Source organism: Entelurus aequoreus, linkage group LG07, assembly GCF_033978785.1.
Source record: "Entelurus aequoreus isolate RoL-2023_Sb linkage group LG07, RoL_Eaeq_v1.1, whole genome shotgun sequence".
Classification (NCBI taxonomy): Eukaryota; Metazoa; Chordata; class Actinopteri; order Syngnathiformes; family Syngnathidae; genus Entelurus; species Entelurus aequoreus.
In genome coordinates, this window is record NC_084737.1 from 10,350,281 (window position 1) to 10,366,497 (window position 16,217).

General features: G+C 41.2%; 1 protein-coding gene across 1 annotated transcript in view; it reads left to right on the forward strand.

Moving 5' to 3' along the window:
• The window catches only part of LOC133653362 (collagen alpha-1(XX) chain-like), a 95,977-nt gene that overhangs the window by 60,655 nt on the left and 19,105 nt on the right, over positions 1–16,217 (forward strand). Inside the window, exons 19-29 of the mRNA XM_062052548.1 lie at positions 181–326; positions 413–542; positions 6,059–6,175; positions 6,232–6,378; positions 8,720–8,776; positions 8,854–8,892; positions 8,980–9,118; positions 13,026–13,168; positions 13,724–13,833; positions 15,546–15,704; positions 15,797–15,874. Coding sequence (XP_061908532.1) covers positions 181–326; positions 413–542; positions 6,059–6,175; positions 6,232–6,378; positions 8,720–8,776; positions 8,854–8,892; positions 8,980–9,118; positions 13,026–13,168; positions 13,724–13,833; positions 15,546–15,704; positions 15,797–15,874 — 1,265 coding nt within the window. The remainder of the gene's footprint in view (positions 1–180; positions 327–412; positions 543–6,058; positions 6,176–6,231; positions 6,379–8,719; positions 8,777–8,853; positions 8,893–8,979; positions 9,119–13,025; positions 13,169–13,723; positions 13,834–15,545; positions 15,705–15,796; positions 15,875–16,217) is intronic.

Below are 16,217 nucleotides of genomic sequence, written 5' to 3' on the forward strand. Positions count from 1 at the left end.
ATGTAAATTTAATATGTAAACACCCTAACCGGCCAGATTGCTTGTTGAACTTGTGCCGTCTCGGAAGTCAAATTGAAGATGCTGGGCTGTAGTTTGGACACCCCTGAACCAGAGGGAGGATTACTATTTACAACTGTTAACTAGTCTTTGCTTGTTTGATAAATGTCCTCTTCCCCACAGTTTCTGGAGGAGGTCCGTCCAGCGTGTCCGTCTCTGAAGAGACGCCGATCAGCCTAATGGTCAGCTGGGTCCCCCCCAACTCTCACGTCCTGCAGTATCGCGTCTCTTACACCGCGCTGACAGGAGCAGACCACCAGGACGGCGCTGTAAGACAGCTTTTAGCGTCACCTCCTGCTGCCGTACATTAGTGTCTTGTCTTGCCGGCTGGGCCTGACAGGTGTGTTGTGTGCAGGTGTTGGTCCCAGGTGGTGAAAACCACGTGGTGCTGGACTCCTTACAGCCCGACACAAGATACAGCATCCTGGTCACTGCAGAGTACCGCAACAAAGAGGGAGGCAGTGTTTCAGCTCAGGGAAAAACCAGTGAGTCAAGATAAGATTGTATATTTATTAATACAGTTATTAGCCTTTCACTACAATTAGAGATATCCGATAATGACTTTTTTGCCGATATCCGATATTCCGATATTGTCCAACTCTTAATAACCGCTTCCGATATCAACCGATACCGATATATACAGTCGTGGAATTAACACATTATTATGCCTAATTTTGTTGTGATGCCCCGCTGAATGCATTAAACAATGTAACAAGGTTTTCCAAAATAAATCAACTGAAGTTATGGAAAAAAATGCCAAGATGGCACTGCCATATTTATTATTGAAGTCACAAAGTGCTTTTTTTTTTTTTAACATGCCTCAAAACAGCAGCTTGGAATTTGGGACATGCTCTCCCTGAGAGAGCATGAGGAGGTTGAGATGGGCGGGGTTCAGGGGGGCGTGGTTGAAGTGGGGGGGGGCAGGGGGTAGCGGGGGCTGTATATTGTAGCGTCCCGGAAGAGTTAGTGCTGCAAGGGGTTCTAGGTATTTGTTCTGTTGTGTTTATGTTGTGTTACGGTGAGGATGGCGCCGATGAAGGCTGCCTCGGTGCTCTCGTGCGCTCTGTTTTGTTTGTTTTTGTACATAAATTGTGTTTCCGGGTGCTCTTACACCCGTGAAGAGCTACTGAACATCAGATCCACCATCCCTATGGACTTGTTACCGGTCATCTTAGCGTCAGCTGCGGATTTGGTCCATTCTGTGCTCAAAAGAGGGAAACCGCATCGAAGAGGAAAGCGAGCGGGCGCACTTGTCCGTCTTCGCGGACGGGGATTACGCACGCCTCTACCAGGCATCTTCCTCTCCAACGTCCGCTCACTTGCCAACAAGATGGACGAGCTAGCGTTGCTGATGAGAAGGAACAAGGACTTCTCCTCATCCTGTGTGTTGTGTTTCACGGAGACTTGGCTGAGCGCAAGTGTCCCGGACAGCGCGCTTCAACTGGAGGGCTTTCATATCCTCCGCGCGGACCGAGACGCGGCGCTCTCTGGCAAAAAAAGAGGCGGGGGACTATGCTTCTTTATCAACAATAGCTGGTGCACAGACGTGACAGCGATTTCCAGACACTGTTCTTCTTCTCTGGAATATTTATTCATCCACTGTAAGCCCTTTTACTCACCGCGTGAGATTGTTTCATTCATTCTAGTGGCTGTTTACATCCCGCCCGGCGCGGACATGCGTGACGCTCAGCGCGCGCTCGCAGGACAGATCTTACATGTGGAAGGGTCTTTTCCTGACTCTCTTGTTATCGTGCTTGGTGACTTTAACAAGGGAAATTTGAGCCAGGAATTACCAAAGTATAGACAGTTTATTAAATGCCCGACCAGAGAGGAGAACACGCTGGATCACTGCTACACTACATTGAGCAAGGCTTTTCATGCAGTCCCGCGCGCTGCTCTTGGACTATCAGATCACGTGATGGTGCACTTAATCCCTTCATACAGACAGAGACTGAAACTGGCTAAACCTGTTATGAGGAACATTAAGTGTTTCACCGCCGAGTCTGTGGACGAGTTGCGTGCTTGTTGGGAAACGACAGACTGGGAGGCAATTGGAGCGGCCACGAACAATCTGGACGAATATACGGACACTGTGACCTCATACATACAGTTCAATGAGGCGCGCATCATTCCAACGCGCACCAGGGTTTGTTATAACAACGACAAGCCCTGGTTCACACCCAAGCTCCGACAGCTGCGCAAGAAGAAGGAGGCTGCGTGGAGAAGCGGGGACCGAAGTACATACAGAGAAGCGAAGTACCACTTCACCAGGGAAGTGGAGAAAGCTAAATCTGTGTACTCTAACTGTCTACAGGAACAGTTCCGCTCCAATGATTCTGCGGCAGTTTGGAGAGGTCTAAGGGCCCTTACGAACTATAAGCCCAAAACCCCCCAGGCCCTGAATGACCGGACTCTCGCTCAGGGCCTCAACACACATTACTGTCGTCATGAACGGCCTTCAGCTCATCAAAGCCATGCTCCCCCCACCAATGCCAGCACATCATTAAAGGAGTTAAAGGACTCAAAGGACTCCAATGACATCACAGGACTCCAAAAACATCATAAGACTGTAAAGACCCTCTCCATTAAAGAAGAGGATGTACGCCGGCAGTTCTTGAAGCTGAATACGCGGAAGGCCCCCGGGCCGGATGGTGTCTCCCCCTCCACTCTCAGACACTGTGCAGACCAGCTGGCTCCTGTCTTCACTGACATTTTTAACACCTCTCTGGAGCTATGCCGCGTGCCGTCCTGCTTTAAAACCTCTACCATTGTCCCTGTCCCCAAGAAAGCACGGATCACAGGACTAAATGACTACAGGCCAGTCGCGCTGACGTCTGTGGTCATGAAGTCCTTTGAGCGCTTGGTCCTGCCCCACCTCAAGGACATCACCGCCCCCCCTCCTGGACCCACTGCAGTTCGCCTACAGAGCCAACAGGTCTGTGGATGATGCAGTGAACCTGGCCCTCCACTTCATCCTGGAGCATCTGGACTCCCCAGGAACCTACGCTAGGATCCTGTTCGTGGACTTCAGCTCTGCCTTCAACACCATCCTCCCTGGACTGCTACGAGACAAGCTCTACCAGCTCAGTGTGCCCGACTCCCTCTGCAGTTGGATTAATGACTTCCTGACAGACCAAAGACAGCACGTACGGCTGGGGAAGATTGTCTCGGACAGTCGAACCACAAACACTGGTACTCCTCAGGGCTGTGTACTCTCCCCCTGGCTCTTCTCCCTGTATACAAACTGCTGCACCTCCAGTCACCAATCCGTAAAACTGCTCAAGTTTGCGGATGACACCACCCTCATCGGGCTCATCTCGAATGGCGATGAGTCCGCCTACAGGAGAGAGGTGGACCGGCTGACGTCCTGGTGCAGCCTCAACAACCTGGAGCTGAACGCCCAGAAAACAGTGGAGATGATCATGGACTTCAGAAAAGTCACAGCCCCACCATCCCACCTCACCCTGATTGACTCTCCCACCCACGTCCCCATTGTGGACTCCTTCCGTTTCTTGGGCACCACCATCACCCAGGACCTCAAGTGGGAGCTGACCATGAGCTCCCTCATCAAGAAGGCCCAGCAGAGGATGTACTTCCTGCGGCAGCTGAGGAAACTTAAGGTGCCGACCGAGATGCTGGTGCAGTTTTACTCAGCCATCATAGAGTCCATCCTGACCTCCTCCATCACAGTGTGGTTCCCCGGCGCCACAGTCCAGGATAAGAATAGACTGCAGCGCATCGTACGTGCTGCTGAGAAGGTGATTGGCTGCAAGCTCCCATCCCTCCAGGACTTGTTCTCCTCCAGGACCAGGAGGCGTGTGGGTCGGATCACGGCTGACTCTTCTCACCCTGGACACACACTATTCTCCCCTCTCCCCTCAGGCAGGAGACTACGCTCCATCCAGACCCACACCTCCCGCCACCTGAACAGTTTTTTCCCCTCAGCCATCAGGCAAATGAACAATAACTCCTAACAGCAGCTCCTTGAATTCCTTGAATCCCTTCTAAGTCTATCTGATAGCTCAGTCACAGCTCTTTTTATACCAAATATGTGTTATATGTGTTTTATGTCGCACGTTTGCACCAAGAAAAATTCCTAGTTTGTGAACCCGTTCTCAAACAATGGCAATAAAACTATTCTGATTCTGATTCTGATTCTGATTCTTCTCTCGAATTGTGTTTGTCATTCTTGTTTGATGTGGGTTCACAGTGTGGCACATATTTGTAACAGTGTTAAACTTGTTTATATGGGCACCCTCAGTGTGACCTGTATGGTTGTTGACCAAGTATGCTTTGCATTCGCTTGTGTGTGTGAAAAGCCGTAGATATTATGTGACTGGGCAGTGCCTTTAAGGTTTATTGGCGCTCTGTACTTCCCCCTACGTCCGTGTACACAGCGGCGTTCTAAAAAGTCATAAATTTTACTTTTAGAAACCGATACCGATAATTTCCGATATTACATTTTAAAGCATTTATCGGCCGATAATATCGGCAGCCCGATATTATCGGACATCCCTACATACAACCCTCCCAAATATATTACACTATATACCAGGGGTGTAACGGTACACAAAAATTTTGGTTCGGTACGTACCTCGGTTTAGAGGTCACGGTTTGGTTCATTTTCGGTACAGTAAGAAAACAACAAAATATAAATTTTGGGGTTATTTATTTACCAAATTTGCTAAATCTTCCACCAAAAAATGTTTTCTTAGTGGAATATTTGCGGTGAAGTAATCAGAACCTTGGATAGGTCAATAATTCATGATAACATTGATTTTGATTCAATATTATGTTTTGAGCAATGACAGTTTGAAAGAAAAAAAACCTGCTTTGTTTTATTAGTCAACATTGCAACTTTTTCTAAATTACATTTAACCTTTAAGCTTTTTTATTTCACTTTTGTTATGTTTTTGTTTATTTTAATAGTATTTTTAGAATGTGCCGTGGGCCTTTAAAACATTAGCTGTGGGCCGCAAATGGCCTCCGGGGCACACTTTTGACACCCCTGCTATAAATAATAAAAAATTAAATCTGATAAATCTATGGATAAAAAGAGGGCCTGGCGACGCATGCGCGTTTATCATGACTCTCTCGCTCTCTCTGTCTCTGCCCCTCCCTCACGAATGCTGCTGCGCGCACAATTTGTTTTGTTTTCAACCCCTTCTCAACCCTGAACGTACATTGAAAATACATGCAACCCTAACTCAAAATGCCGGACATTTGAGGCATTTAAGAAACTCCGCCCTGACAGCTCGGCAAAAGAGGACATGTCCGGTGAAAAGAGGACGTATGGTCAGTCTATCGTAGCCCGTTAGCTGCTAGCATGCCGTGTGTTGTGCCTCGGTGTGCATTGTTTACACAACGTGCCTTACGCTACTTAGTATGTCCGTGTGGAAACTTGTTCGGTACATCTCCGAACCGAACCGGAACCCCCGTACCGAAACGGTTCAATACAAATACACGTACCGTTACACCCCTACTATATACATCCTTTCATACATAATATTACTTTCCTTTACTTTCACGTAAAAAACACTAATTTTTTAGGTGTTGCAACTTTTATTTTATTTTGTAGTAGTAGCGATTTCTTCCCAGTCAACTTCCTTTGTTTTCACTTTATCAAAGTGCGCATGCAAGTGACGTCGAGGCCACATTGGGGCCACATTGGGGCCTGTGTGCGTTTACACAGGAGTCTGATAAAAAGCACAGTTTACTTGCAGTGTAAACAGTCAGCTGAAAAAAATCAGATCTCCAAAAAATCTGATTTTGGCCACTTTGGCCTGCAGTGTAATCGTAGTCAGAGTTCCTGCTTACATACAGTATTAAAACTCACTTAACAGAGATGTCATGCAAGATGTGTCGCCACGTTTTATGCGACTTTTTCTGCTTTTTTGCCTTTCTGTTCCGTTCCACTGAGTCTATAGGCTCTCTATCTGTGTTCATCATATTGTACTTGTTGTGCTCTCATCATATTGTACTTGTTGTGCTCTTTCCGCAGCCAGTCTGCGAGTAAGCAGCGTGAGTGTCGTGCGGTCAGGCCACTCCAGTATTTGTGTGTCCTGGAGGCCTCTGTCAGTGGTGGACGGATACCGTATCGTCCTTCAGTCTGCCAAAGGTAATGCGTAATTTAAATGTTGTCATCCTAGTGGCTTCATGAGCTTTGTTGTGCAGATAAAAGCACCATGGAAGAAAGAGTGGACCAAAGCAGCAGGAGTCAGTGTTTCACCGAGCTGCAGCCAGAGACGCTTTACCGCATCAGCGTGCACTCCCTTCTCAGCTCAGCAGAGGGCGCCGCCGTCTCCATCCTGCATCCAACAGGTCTGAGGTTGGCAGCTCACGTGTGTCTGCCAGATACTATTAGTTGCGTCTTGATCTAAAAAGCTTAAATAACTTACGGACTTACTTTTAGTTCATGAACTAGTTTTGTCTTTGTATGCAAGACATCACACAGCAACATGCAGATTATAAATAGAAGGTAGATACAGCATGACTTGTCCAACTTTGGCTTTCAAGTGGTCTAGAAGAGGGGTTCTTAGCCTTTTTGACCTTGGGGCCCAACTTTTCCACTTGGCGCCTTCTCAAATATTAACACGGAATCGGTAATCTTACTCTTGATTGTAATCATATTCGATTATTATATCTAACCTACCGTATTTTTCGGACTATAAGGCACACTTATAATCCTTTCATTTTCTCAAAACTCAACAGTGCGCTTTATAACCCGGTGCGCCTAATGTACCGAATAATTTTGGTTGTGCTTACTGAACTCGAAGCTATTTTATGTGGTACATTTGAGAAAATCGTTTATTTGAGAAAAGACGCAGCCGAAGGTGAGCCACGTAAATAAGACCGCCCACAAAACGGCGCATCCTAAAGCGACTGTCAGAAAGCGGCTTGAAGATGATCTGTAAAACATAATCTATGCAACATTTTGACCAAAGAACCGCCATTACATGTTATGTAGACCAGTGGTCCCCAACCTTTTTGTAACTGCGGACCGGTCAACGCTTGAAAATTTGTCCCACGGACGGGTATTTTTTTATTTTTGTCATAATTTTTTTATTTTTGTCATAAAAAAATACAATCAAGTGTGCTTACGGACTGTATTCCTGTAGACTGTATCGATGTACCGTATTTTTCGGAGTATAAGTCGCTCCGGAGTAGAGTCGCACCGGCCGAAAATGCATAATAAAGAAGGAAAAATACATATATAAGTCGCACTGGAGTATAAGTCGCATTTTTTGGGGAAATTTATTTGATAAAACCCAACACCAAGAATAGACATTTGAAAGGCAATTTAAAATAAATAAAGAATAGTGAACAACAGGCTGAATAAGTGTACGTTATATGACGCATAAATAACCAACCGAGAACGTGCCTGGTATGTTAACGTAACATATTATGGTAAGAGTCATTCAAATAACTATAACATATAGAACATGCTATACGTTTACCAAACAATCTGTCCCTCCGAATCGCTAAATCCGATGAAATCTTATACGTCTAGTCTCTTACGTGAATGAGCTAAATAATATTATTTGATATTTTACGGTAATGTGTTAATCATTTCACACATAAGTCGCTCCTGAGTATAAGTCGCACCCCCGGCCAAACTATGAAAAAAACTGCGACTTATAGTCCGATAAATACGGTATATTGATATATAATGTAGGAACCAGAAATATTAATAACAGAAAGAAACAACCCTTTTGTGTGAATGAGAGTAAATGGGGCAGGGAGGTTTTTTGGGTTGGTGCACTAATTGTAAGTGTATCTTGTGTTTTTATGTTGATTTAATTAAAAAATAAATAAATAAATAAAATGTTTATTATTTTTGTGTGGCCCGGTACCAATCGATCCACGGACCGGTACTGGACCGCGGCCCGGTGGTTGGGGACCACTGATGTAGACCACAAGGAAGTGTTTTCAATTTAGAAAAAAAATATGACCCCTTTAATGCGCCCTACAATCCGGTGCACCTTATGTATGAAAATAGACCTGACGAGACCCGCTCTATGGTCCGGAAAATACGGTACTTACAGTTTACCAGGATAAACCTCGTCAAATAATATGAAACCATGTGTTAATTACAAAGATTATTATCAAGGCTTAGGTCAGGCTGATTACAAAAATAAATACTAATCATATGAATTGCAAAAGAAAAAACTCATTAAAACGGATGAAAAAAATGTACATACAATTATGCAGTGCTAAAATAAATATGTTCTAACTTAACTGATTTAAAAAAATATATTTTATGTTTGGAAAATAAACTGCCAATAACATCAAGTGCAAATAAAAATCCAGCTTCACTAATTGAGTCATATTTTTTGCGCTCAAGAAACTTCTTTATGACTTAAGCTCCAGACTTCTTCTGTGTGTTTGATATTGCCATTACTGCCACAAGTGGTGGAAAAGTGTATTACATCTGTGTACTGCTGCACCCCCACAACTGAGAAAAAAATATTTCTTAGCGGCCCCCTTGAGGGCGCTCGCGCTCCAACAGTGAAGACTCAACTCTAAACTGGCCTATAGGAGCAGACGGAGTTTCTTAATGTTATAACTTATTGTTACGTACAGTTGACAATATTTACATATTTTTCATTTGAACGTTTCCTGTCCTTCATGTTATTGTTAACTTGATGTGATTGATTGACAGCTCAAACCCAGGATACAATTCCAATCAACCCTCGGCTGTACACTGTTCACAACGAAGGTGATCGCCATCATCATTATAAATATCCAATGTATTCCTGTAAAGAATGTCTCAACACTGCACTCTTGTGTCCCCAGTGTGTCCTGAGGTCACCATCAGAAACAGCATCGTTAAAGGTGAGACAAAGACGCTTTTAGGACAATTCAATAACAACTTCTCCCATGTGGTTTGTGCTAAAAGTCCCTTTGACGCTTGTTTACCAGGCTTTGACATGATGGAAGCGTTCGGCCTGACTCCTCAAGCGCACTCGTCCGTGGAGGGTGTCGCTGCAGAGCCTTTTGTCTTCAACACGCTGCCCACCTACACTTTGTATCCAGACATCCAGCTGACACAGAGCACCAAGTGAGACATCATCCTCTTCTTCTCCATACTCTGTAGCCAGTGATGGGCAAGCTGCTTGGAAAATGTAGTAAGCTAATCTACTACCTAGCAGGCACAAGACATTGATGCACGTTGATTATACATACCGTATTTTCCGCACTATAAGGCGCACCGGATTATAAAATGCACCTTCAATAAATGGCATATTTTAAAACTTTGTTCATATAGGAGGCGCACCGCATTATAAGGCGCACCGCGTTATAAGGTGCATAGAATAGACGCTACAGTAGAGGCTGGGGTTACGTTATGCATCCATTAGATGGAGCTGCGCTAAAGGGAATGTCAACAAAACAGTCAGATAGGTCAGTCAAACTTTATTAATAGATTACAAACCAGCGTTCTGACAACTCTGTTCACTCCCAAAATGAATAAACAGCTGTTTTATTATTTTCCCCGAGGTAAAGTCAGTGACGTGGTGTTTTGTTTATCTTTTAACAACAGCAAGGTATAACATGTAGTGCAACATTTATATCACATAGTGGAGGGGAACTTTTCCCTGATTCAATAAACACGTAAAAAACAGTGATACTGTTACGGTAAATCAAACGTTAGTGCAATCACAACATAGTAACACTCGAAATAGTGCAGAGCAATAACAATATATCAATAACTCAACGTTGCTCAAACGTTAATGTCACACAACACAACACACAAAATAAATATGTAATGCTCACTTTATGAAGTTATTTGTCATCCACGAATCCCTCAAATTCTTCTTCTTCAGTGTCCAAATTAAACAGTTGGGCGGATACGCCATCCAACATGCCCGGCTCCGTCTCGTCTAAGTCGACATTAATCGAGTCAGTGTCGCTGCTGCTCTATTCCCGTGTTCTACTGCGTGACTGATCGTCTTAAGTTTAAACTCTGCGTCGTAAGCGTGTCTCTTAATAGGAGCCATTTTGGGGTCCTTACACAAACAAACAAATGGAAATCAAAACGACACGCCTCGCGCAGTCATATATCCCAGCATGCACCGCGCACTTCTTCTTCTTCTACGGGGGAGGCTGCCTACCGTAGAAGAAGAACTTGGAAAATGAAGTTGGCGGATCTTTACTGTAGTTGCGAGACCTAAACTTTATGAAAATGAAGTTTAGGTTTGTTGTGGCTCAATATTGGTCCATATACTATATAAGGCGCACCGGATTATAAGGCGCAGTGTCAGCTTTTGAGAAAATTGGAGGTTTTTAGGTGCGCCTTATAGTGCGGAAAATACGGTAGTTACTCTCGATTATATGTAGCTCAGCTACAGGGGAAGCTATCCCCAGAGAATTGTAGCATCAACACTATCCATCCATCCATTTTCTACCGCTTGTCCCTTTCGAGTTGCGGGGGGTGCTGGAGCCTATCTCAACAATAAATCAATATAAATGTACATCTCAAATTCATGCACACCTTCCCCTTTAACAAATAGGCAGAGAAAAAAATGCTCAGTTTGTTTATTATAATGAACACAAACTTAAAACATGCCGTCTGTCTGGCTTTTTAACATTTAACATTTCTTTTAATTTAAGTTTCCGTACCATGTACAAAATGAAGGCAAAACACTGGAAACAAGGTAAATTAAAGACAGTTAAACAATAATAATAATACATGGACAACAAAATGTATACTTTTGATTGGAATGGAGACTTTTCAACACAGGATGAATTAATAAAGGTGGCAAAATGACAATAACCTGGCCAAAGAAAAAGTGCAAAACATTTGTCTCACAAAACAGACATTTACAAACTCCATCTTTACATTATCAGAAATTAATAAAAGTGAACATATTTTTGTGCCAGGACTGGAATCCCATGTTTATACCAGTGTGGAACTAAGCAGCATGAGGTAATCGGTATTGACACTTTCCCATCGCCTCCCTCCTCCCTGAGTAGTTTGCTCACACAGCTATGCACTGTCGGGTTAGCCACTGATGGTAAAATGGTAAAAATATTGTGAATTAAATAAAAATACTCTGGAAGAAAAATAAAAATACTCTGGAAGAAATATACTGTAGTTATTTAAACAAACAAAGCAGCAAACCGTGCATCAAAATACTATGTTTATGGAGTGCAAGGTTTTATTTTGGAAGCCCTCCTAAAGTGGATGACATCATTTTACATCCTGGCTGAGTTCACCCCCCTGCAGTAAATACTCTCCTCTCCTCACGTGCTTTCTGCCACGGTTGGGGGCTGTTTGTTAGGATTTTGCTTCCCGGTTTTGAAGCGTCATGACCCGCCCTATCTTGCCTCTGATTGACCTGCCCATAATGTTTTGTCCTAACTTTTAGGGCTGTGAATCTTTGGGCTTCAAACGATTCGATTCGATTTGATTCTTAGGGGAAACGATTCGATTCAGAATCGATTTTTGATTCAAAACAATTCTTGATACAAAATCAATACTTTTTCAATAACATTCGTGCCAGTTCTGTGATTAACTAGATTCCTCCATAAAATAGATAAACAGCTGTGATAAGTTTTTATATTACTTAAAAGGAGACTGTTTTTGTTTAATAAAATTATACCTAAACATTTAATGACATCAAGTACCGCTAAGGCAACAAGAGAAGTATCTCACACTTCTCTTTTCCAAAGTGAATCTGTACAGCAGATATGGGCATCCACATCAACAAAATGATTTCCCTGAGTCAATGGACATGACGAATACAAATTTTTAAATTAAAAACATTAAAAAAAAAAAAAAAAGTAATTTGTTTTCAATCGATTAAAAATTGTTACAAAACTAAGAATCACGATACATTCAAAAATCAACTTTTTTTGACACCCCCACTAACCATATCTACTTGTGACTCATCATACGTAAACCAACCAATCATCATTGATTTTCTCTGTGTTTTCGTCCACTCCTGACCCTTAGATTAGCAGTTCATTTTCATCTCTGTGTACCGTGTAGCGTGTGATGGACGCTACATCACTACATGGGTCTGAAAATAGCTAAGCTACAGGAATCACTACCAGTTCAAAAAGGAGCAAAGCTACCAAGGCGGGGTATATTGTAGCGTCCCGGAAGAGTTAGTGCTGCAAGGGATTCTGGGTATTTGTTCTGTTGTGTTTATTTTGTTTGTCATTCTTGTTTGGTGTGGGTTCACAGTGTGGCGCATATTTGTAACAGTGTTAAAGTTGTTTATGCGTCCACCCTCAGTGTGACCTGTATGGCTGTTGATCAAGTATGCCTTGCATTCACTTGTGTGTGTGTGTAAAAGCCGCATATGTTATGTGCCTGGGCCCGCACGCTGTTTGTATGGAGGAAAAGTGGACGTGACGACAGGTTGTAGAGGACGCTAAAGGCAGTGCCTATAAGGCACGCCCCCAATATTGTTGTCCGGGTGGAAATCGGGAGAAATTCGGGAGAATGGTTGCCCTGGGAGATTTTCGGGAGGGGCACTGAAATTCGGGAGTCTCCCGGGAAAATCGAGACGTTATTCTTCCCATTGGAAATATTAGTAATAATAATTGTCTGCTCCAAGGTTAAACTGTCACCATCATACAGTACAGGTACATAATAAACTGGCTAGCCTCGTCATGGTGGTAACAGGAAGTTGAAATGTTGTATCATTAACTTGTGGAGAGCCACTTTGGCAGCAAGCAGAGAGAGGGAGCCTTTGATCACGTCTTGATCTTTTCTGTAAACATGACACTGGTCATAATCATTCTTTCATGAAAGTGTAAAAACAAGCTTACCCCAGACATATAAACAATAGCTGTTTAAAATGTGCTAATAAAGTCGTATTTTGGAGTTAAGTAGGCGTCATTCCAACAGTCGTTCCGGTCTTGCCAGTGAGTGAGTCATAATGTATTTGGAACATGCACACAAAGTTACATTGGATCAAGTCTCATGTTCAGATGTCTTCGATGGCTCTGTCCTCCAGGTTCATCCACCCTGTGGGATTCTCTCCTGAACACACCGTCAGCATCGCCTTCCGTCTGCTGCAGGACACGCCCAAGGAAGCGTTCGCCCTTTGGCAGCTCACCGACACACACTTCCAGCCCAAAATGGGTCTGGTGCTGGACCGTGAGTTCTTCATCAGTATTATCATCTCACTCCTTCATTTGTATCCATGATTACATCATCATCTCACACCATCATTTGTATTCATGGTATCATCATCATCATGATCTCACTCTTTCCTCTGAATTCATGACATCATTATGTTACTCCTTCATTTTTATCATCCCCATGTCACTCCTTCATTTATATTCATGACATCATCATACATTAAAATACCATCAAAAATAACTTTTTACATTTAGTTGCCATACATGTTTACTTTTGTATGTTATATGTAAGAAATAAAAACGTAATACTTCTCTCAAATACCTTTGTTAATTGCATAATTTCCATATCATTTCTTTTGTATGTGATCATATTTTCATAAAACTGTAAAATAGTGATGTTTTTTTAAAGCACACGTAGCTAATATTCTAAATATTTGCAGGTATGTAGTTCATACTCCATCATCACTTTTTAAGAGTGATCCTTTACTGTATTGAAATACAGTAGTATTGTAGTAGAAGTGTTTATATGGTATTTCATTTTATATGTATTTTTTATGTATGATGTCTGCAGCCTCCAGAAAGCATCTAGTCTACTTTAGTCTGGATTACAGAGGAGAAGTGCAGGAGTTGACCTTTGACCAGCCTCAGGTCCACAAGCTTTTCTATGGTAGTTTTCACAAGGTGAGAATTTTTTTTAAAACATGTAAAGATGTGGTTATTTTCAAGAAGTAAAAAAAAAAACATGTAAAAATGTGTCGATATTTTCAAAAAAATTTGAAAAAACTATAAAAATGTGTAGATATGTTTACAAAGTTAGAAAAAAAAACTGTACAAATGTGTAGATATTTTCACAAAGTAAGAAAAAACATTTAAACTTGTGTAGATGTTTTCACAAAGGGGGAACATTTTTAAAAACATGTAAAAATGTTTTGATGTTTTTAAAAAGTGAGACAACAACTGTAAAAATGTGTAAATGTTTTCACAAAGTGAGAACAATCTTAAAAAGTCAAAATGGGTACCGGTAAATATTTTCACAAAGTGAGAAAAAAAAAGTACAAATGTGTAGATATTTTCACAAAATGAGAAAAAAAAATTAAAACTGTACAAATGTGTAGATATTTTCACAAAGTAGGAAAAAAACATTTAAAAATCTTTAGATGTTTTCATAAAGGGAGAACATTTTTAAAAACATGTAAAAACTTGTTGATGTTTTTACAAAGTGAGACAAATAAAAAACTGTAAAAATGTGTAGATTTTTTCACAAAGTGAGAAAAAATGTAATAAAAAGTCAAAATGGGTAAATATTTTCACAAAGTGAGAAAAAAAAGTACAAATGTGTAGATATTTTCACAAAATGAAAAAAAATTTAAAAACTGTAAAAATGTGAAGATATTTTCAACAAGTAAGGAAAGAAACATGTAAAAAGGTGTACATATTTCACAAAATGAGGAAAAAATAAAAACAGTAAAACTAGATATTTTTACAAAATGAGAAAACATTTTAAAACTATAAAAATGTGTACATATTTTCACAAAGTGAGAATTTTTTTTCAAAATTGTAAAAATGTGTAGATATTTTCACAGAATAAGAAAAAACATGTAAAAATGTGTAGATGTTTTCACAAATTAAGAAAAGAACATGTACAAATGTGTAGAATGTTCACAAAGTAAGAAAAATGAAAAAACATGCAAAAATGTTTAGATATTTTCACAAAGTAAGAAATAAACATGTAAAAATGTTTAGATATTTTCACAAGGTAAGAAAAAAGCATGTTCAAAAGTGTAGATGTTTTCACAAAGTAAGAAGTAAACATTTAAAAATGTGTACATATTTTCACAAAGTAAGAAAAAAACATGTAAAAATCTGTAGATGTGTTCACAAGGTGAGAAAAATGAAAAAACATGTAAGAATGTGTAGATATTTTCACAAAGTAAGAAAAGAACATGTAAAACTGTGTAGCTGTTTTCACAAAATAAAAAAAACATATACAACTGTGTATATGTGCTTTACAAAATCCCTCCATCCATCCATCTTCTTCCGCGTATCCGAGGTCGGGTCGTGGGGGCAGCAGCTTAAGCAGGGAAGCCCAGACTTCCCTCTGAGAAAAATTTTAAAAAATGCAAAACTGTGTAGACATTTTCACAAAGTGAGAAAAATAGAAAGCATGTAAAAATATAAGCACATGCAAAGATGAACACATCCAACAATATGAAGTGCTAAAATTACAAAATCAACATCAAATGTTCCCTGTTGTATGTGTAAAAATGCTTTTAAAAATAAATGAATAAACATTATTAACACTATTATGAAATAAGATGAATTGCATCCACAAAATTCCTACTGGTTGCCAGGACACGCTTGCGTGGTCATCGTCTCTTTTCTTTGATTGGCAGCTGCACCTGTCAGTCAGCCAGGTGGGCGTGTCCTTGTCCGTGGATTGCCAGCGTGTGGGCGAGAGGCCCGCTCGCCCTCTGGGCAACCTGCCCACTGATGGCTTCGAGATGCTGGGAAAGCTAGTGAGGAGTACAGGGCCCAAAAGTGGATCTGCACCGGTACCTTTAATTTGTATTATTTTAATAAAGAAATCATATATCTCGTACTCAACATTTATTTATTTATTTGAATGTCTTGTGTGTGTGCTCAGTTCCAGTTGCAGTCGTTTGAGATAGTTTGTAACACAACGTGGGCTGCAGAAGACACCTGCTGTGACCTGCCAGGAGTGGTCAGTTCTGTTTACTGTGACTTTTTACTCTTATCTACAATTCAACTGAGTCTTATTATGGACTTTGACTGTAATATAAACACAATACAAGTACATCCTATTGTTGACTCAGACTGTAATTTAAACACAATACAAGTACATCCTATTGTTGACTTTGACTGTAATTTAAACACAATTCAAGTACCCCTCCTATTGTTGACTTTGACTTTAATTTAAACACAATACAAGTAAGTCCTATAATATACTTTGACTGTAAAAGACTATAAAAATGGGACCCCTTACCTCCCTGCTTGGCACTCAGCATCAAGGGTTGGAATTGGGGGTTAAATCCCCAAAAATGATT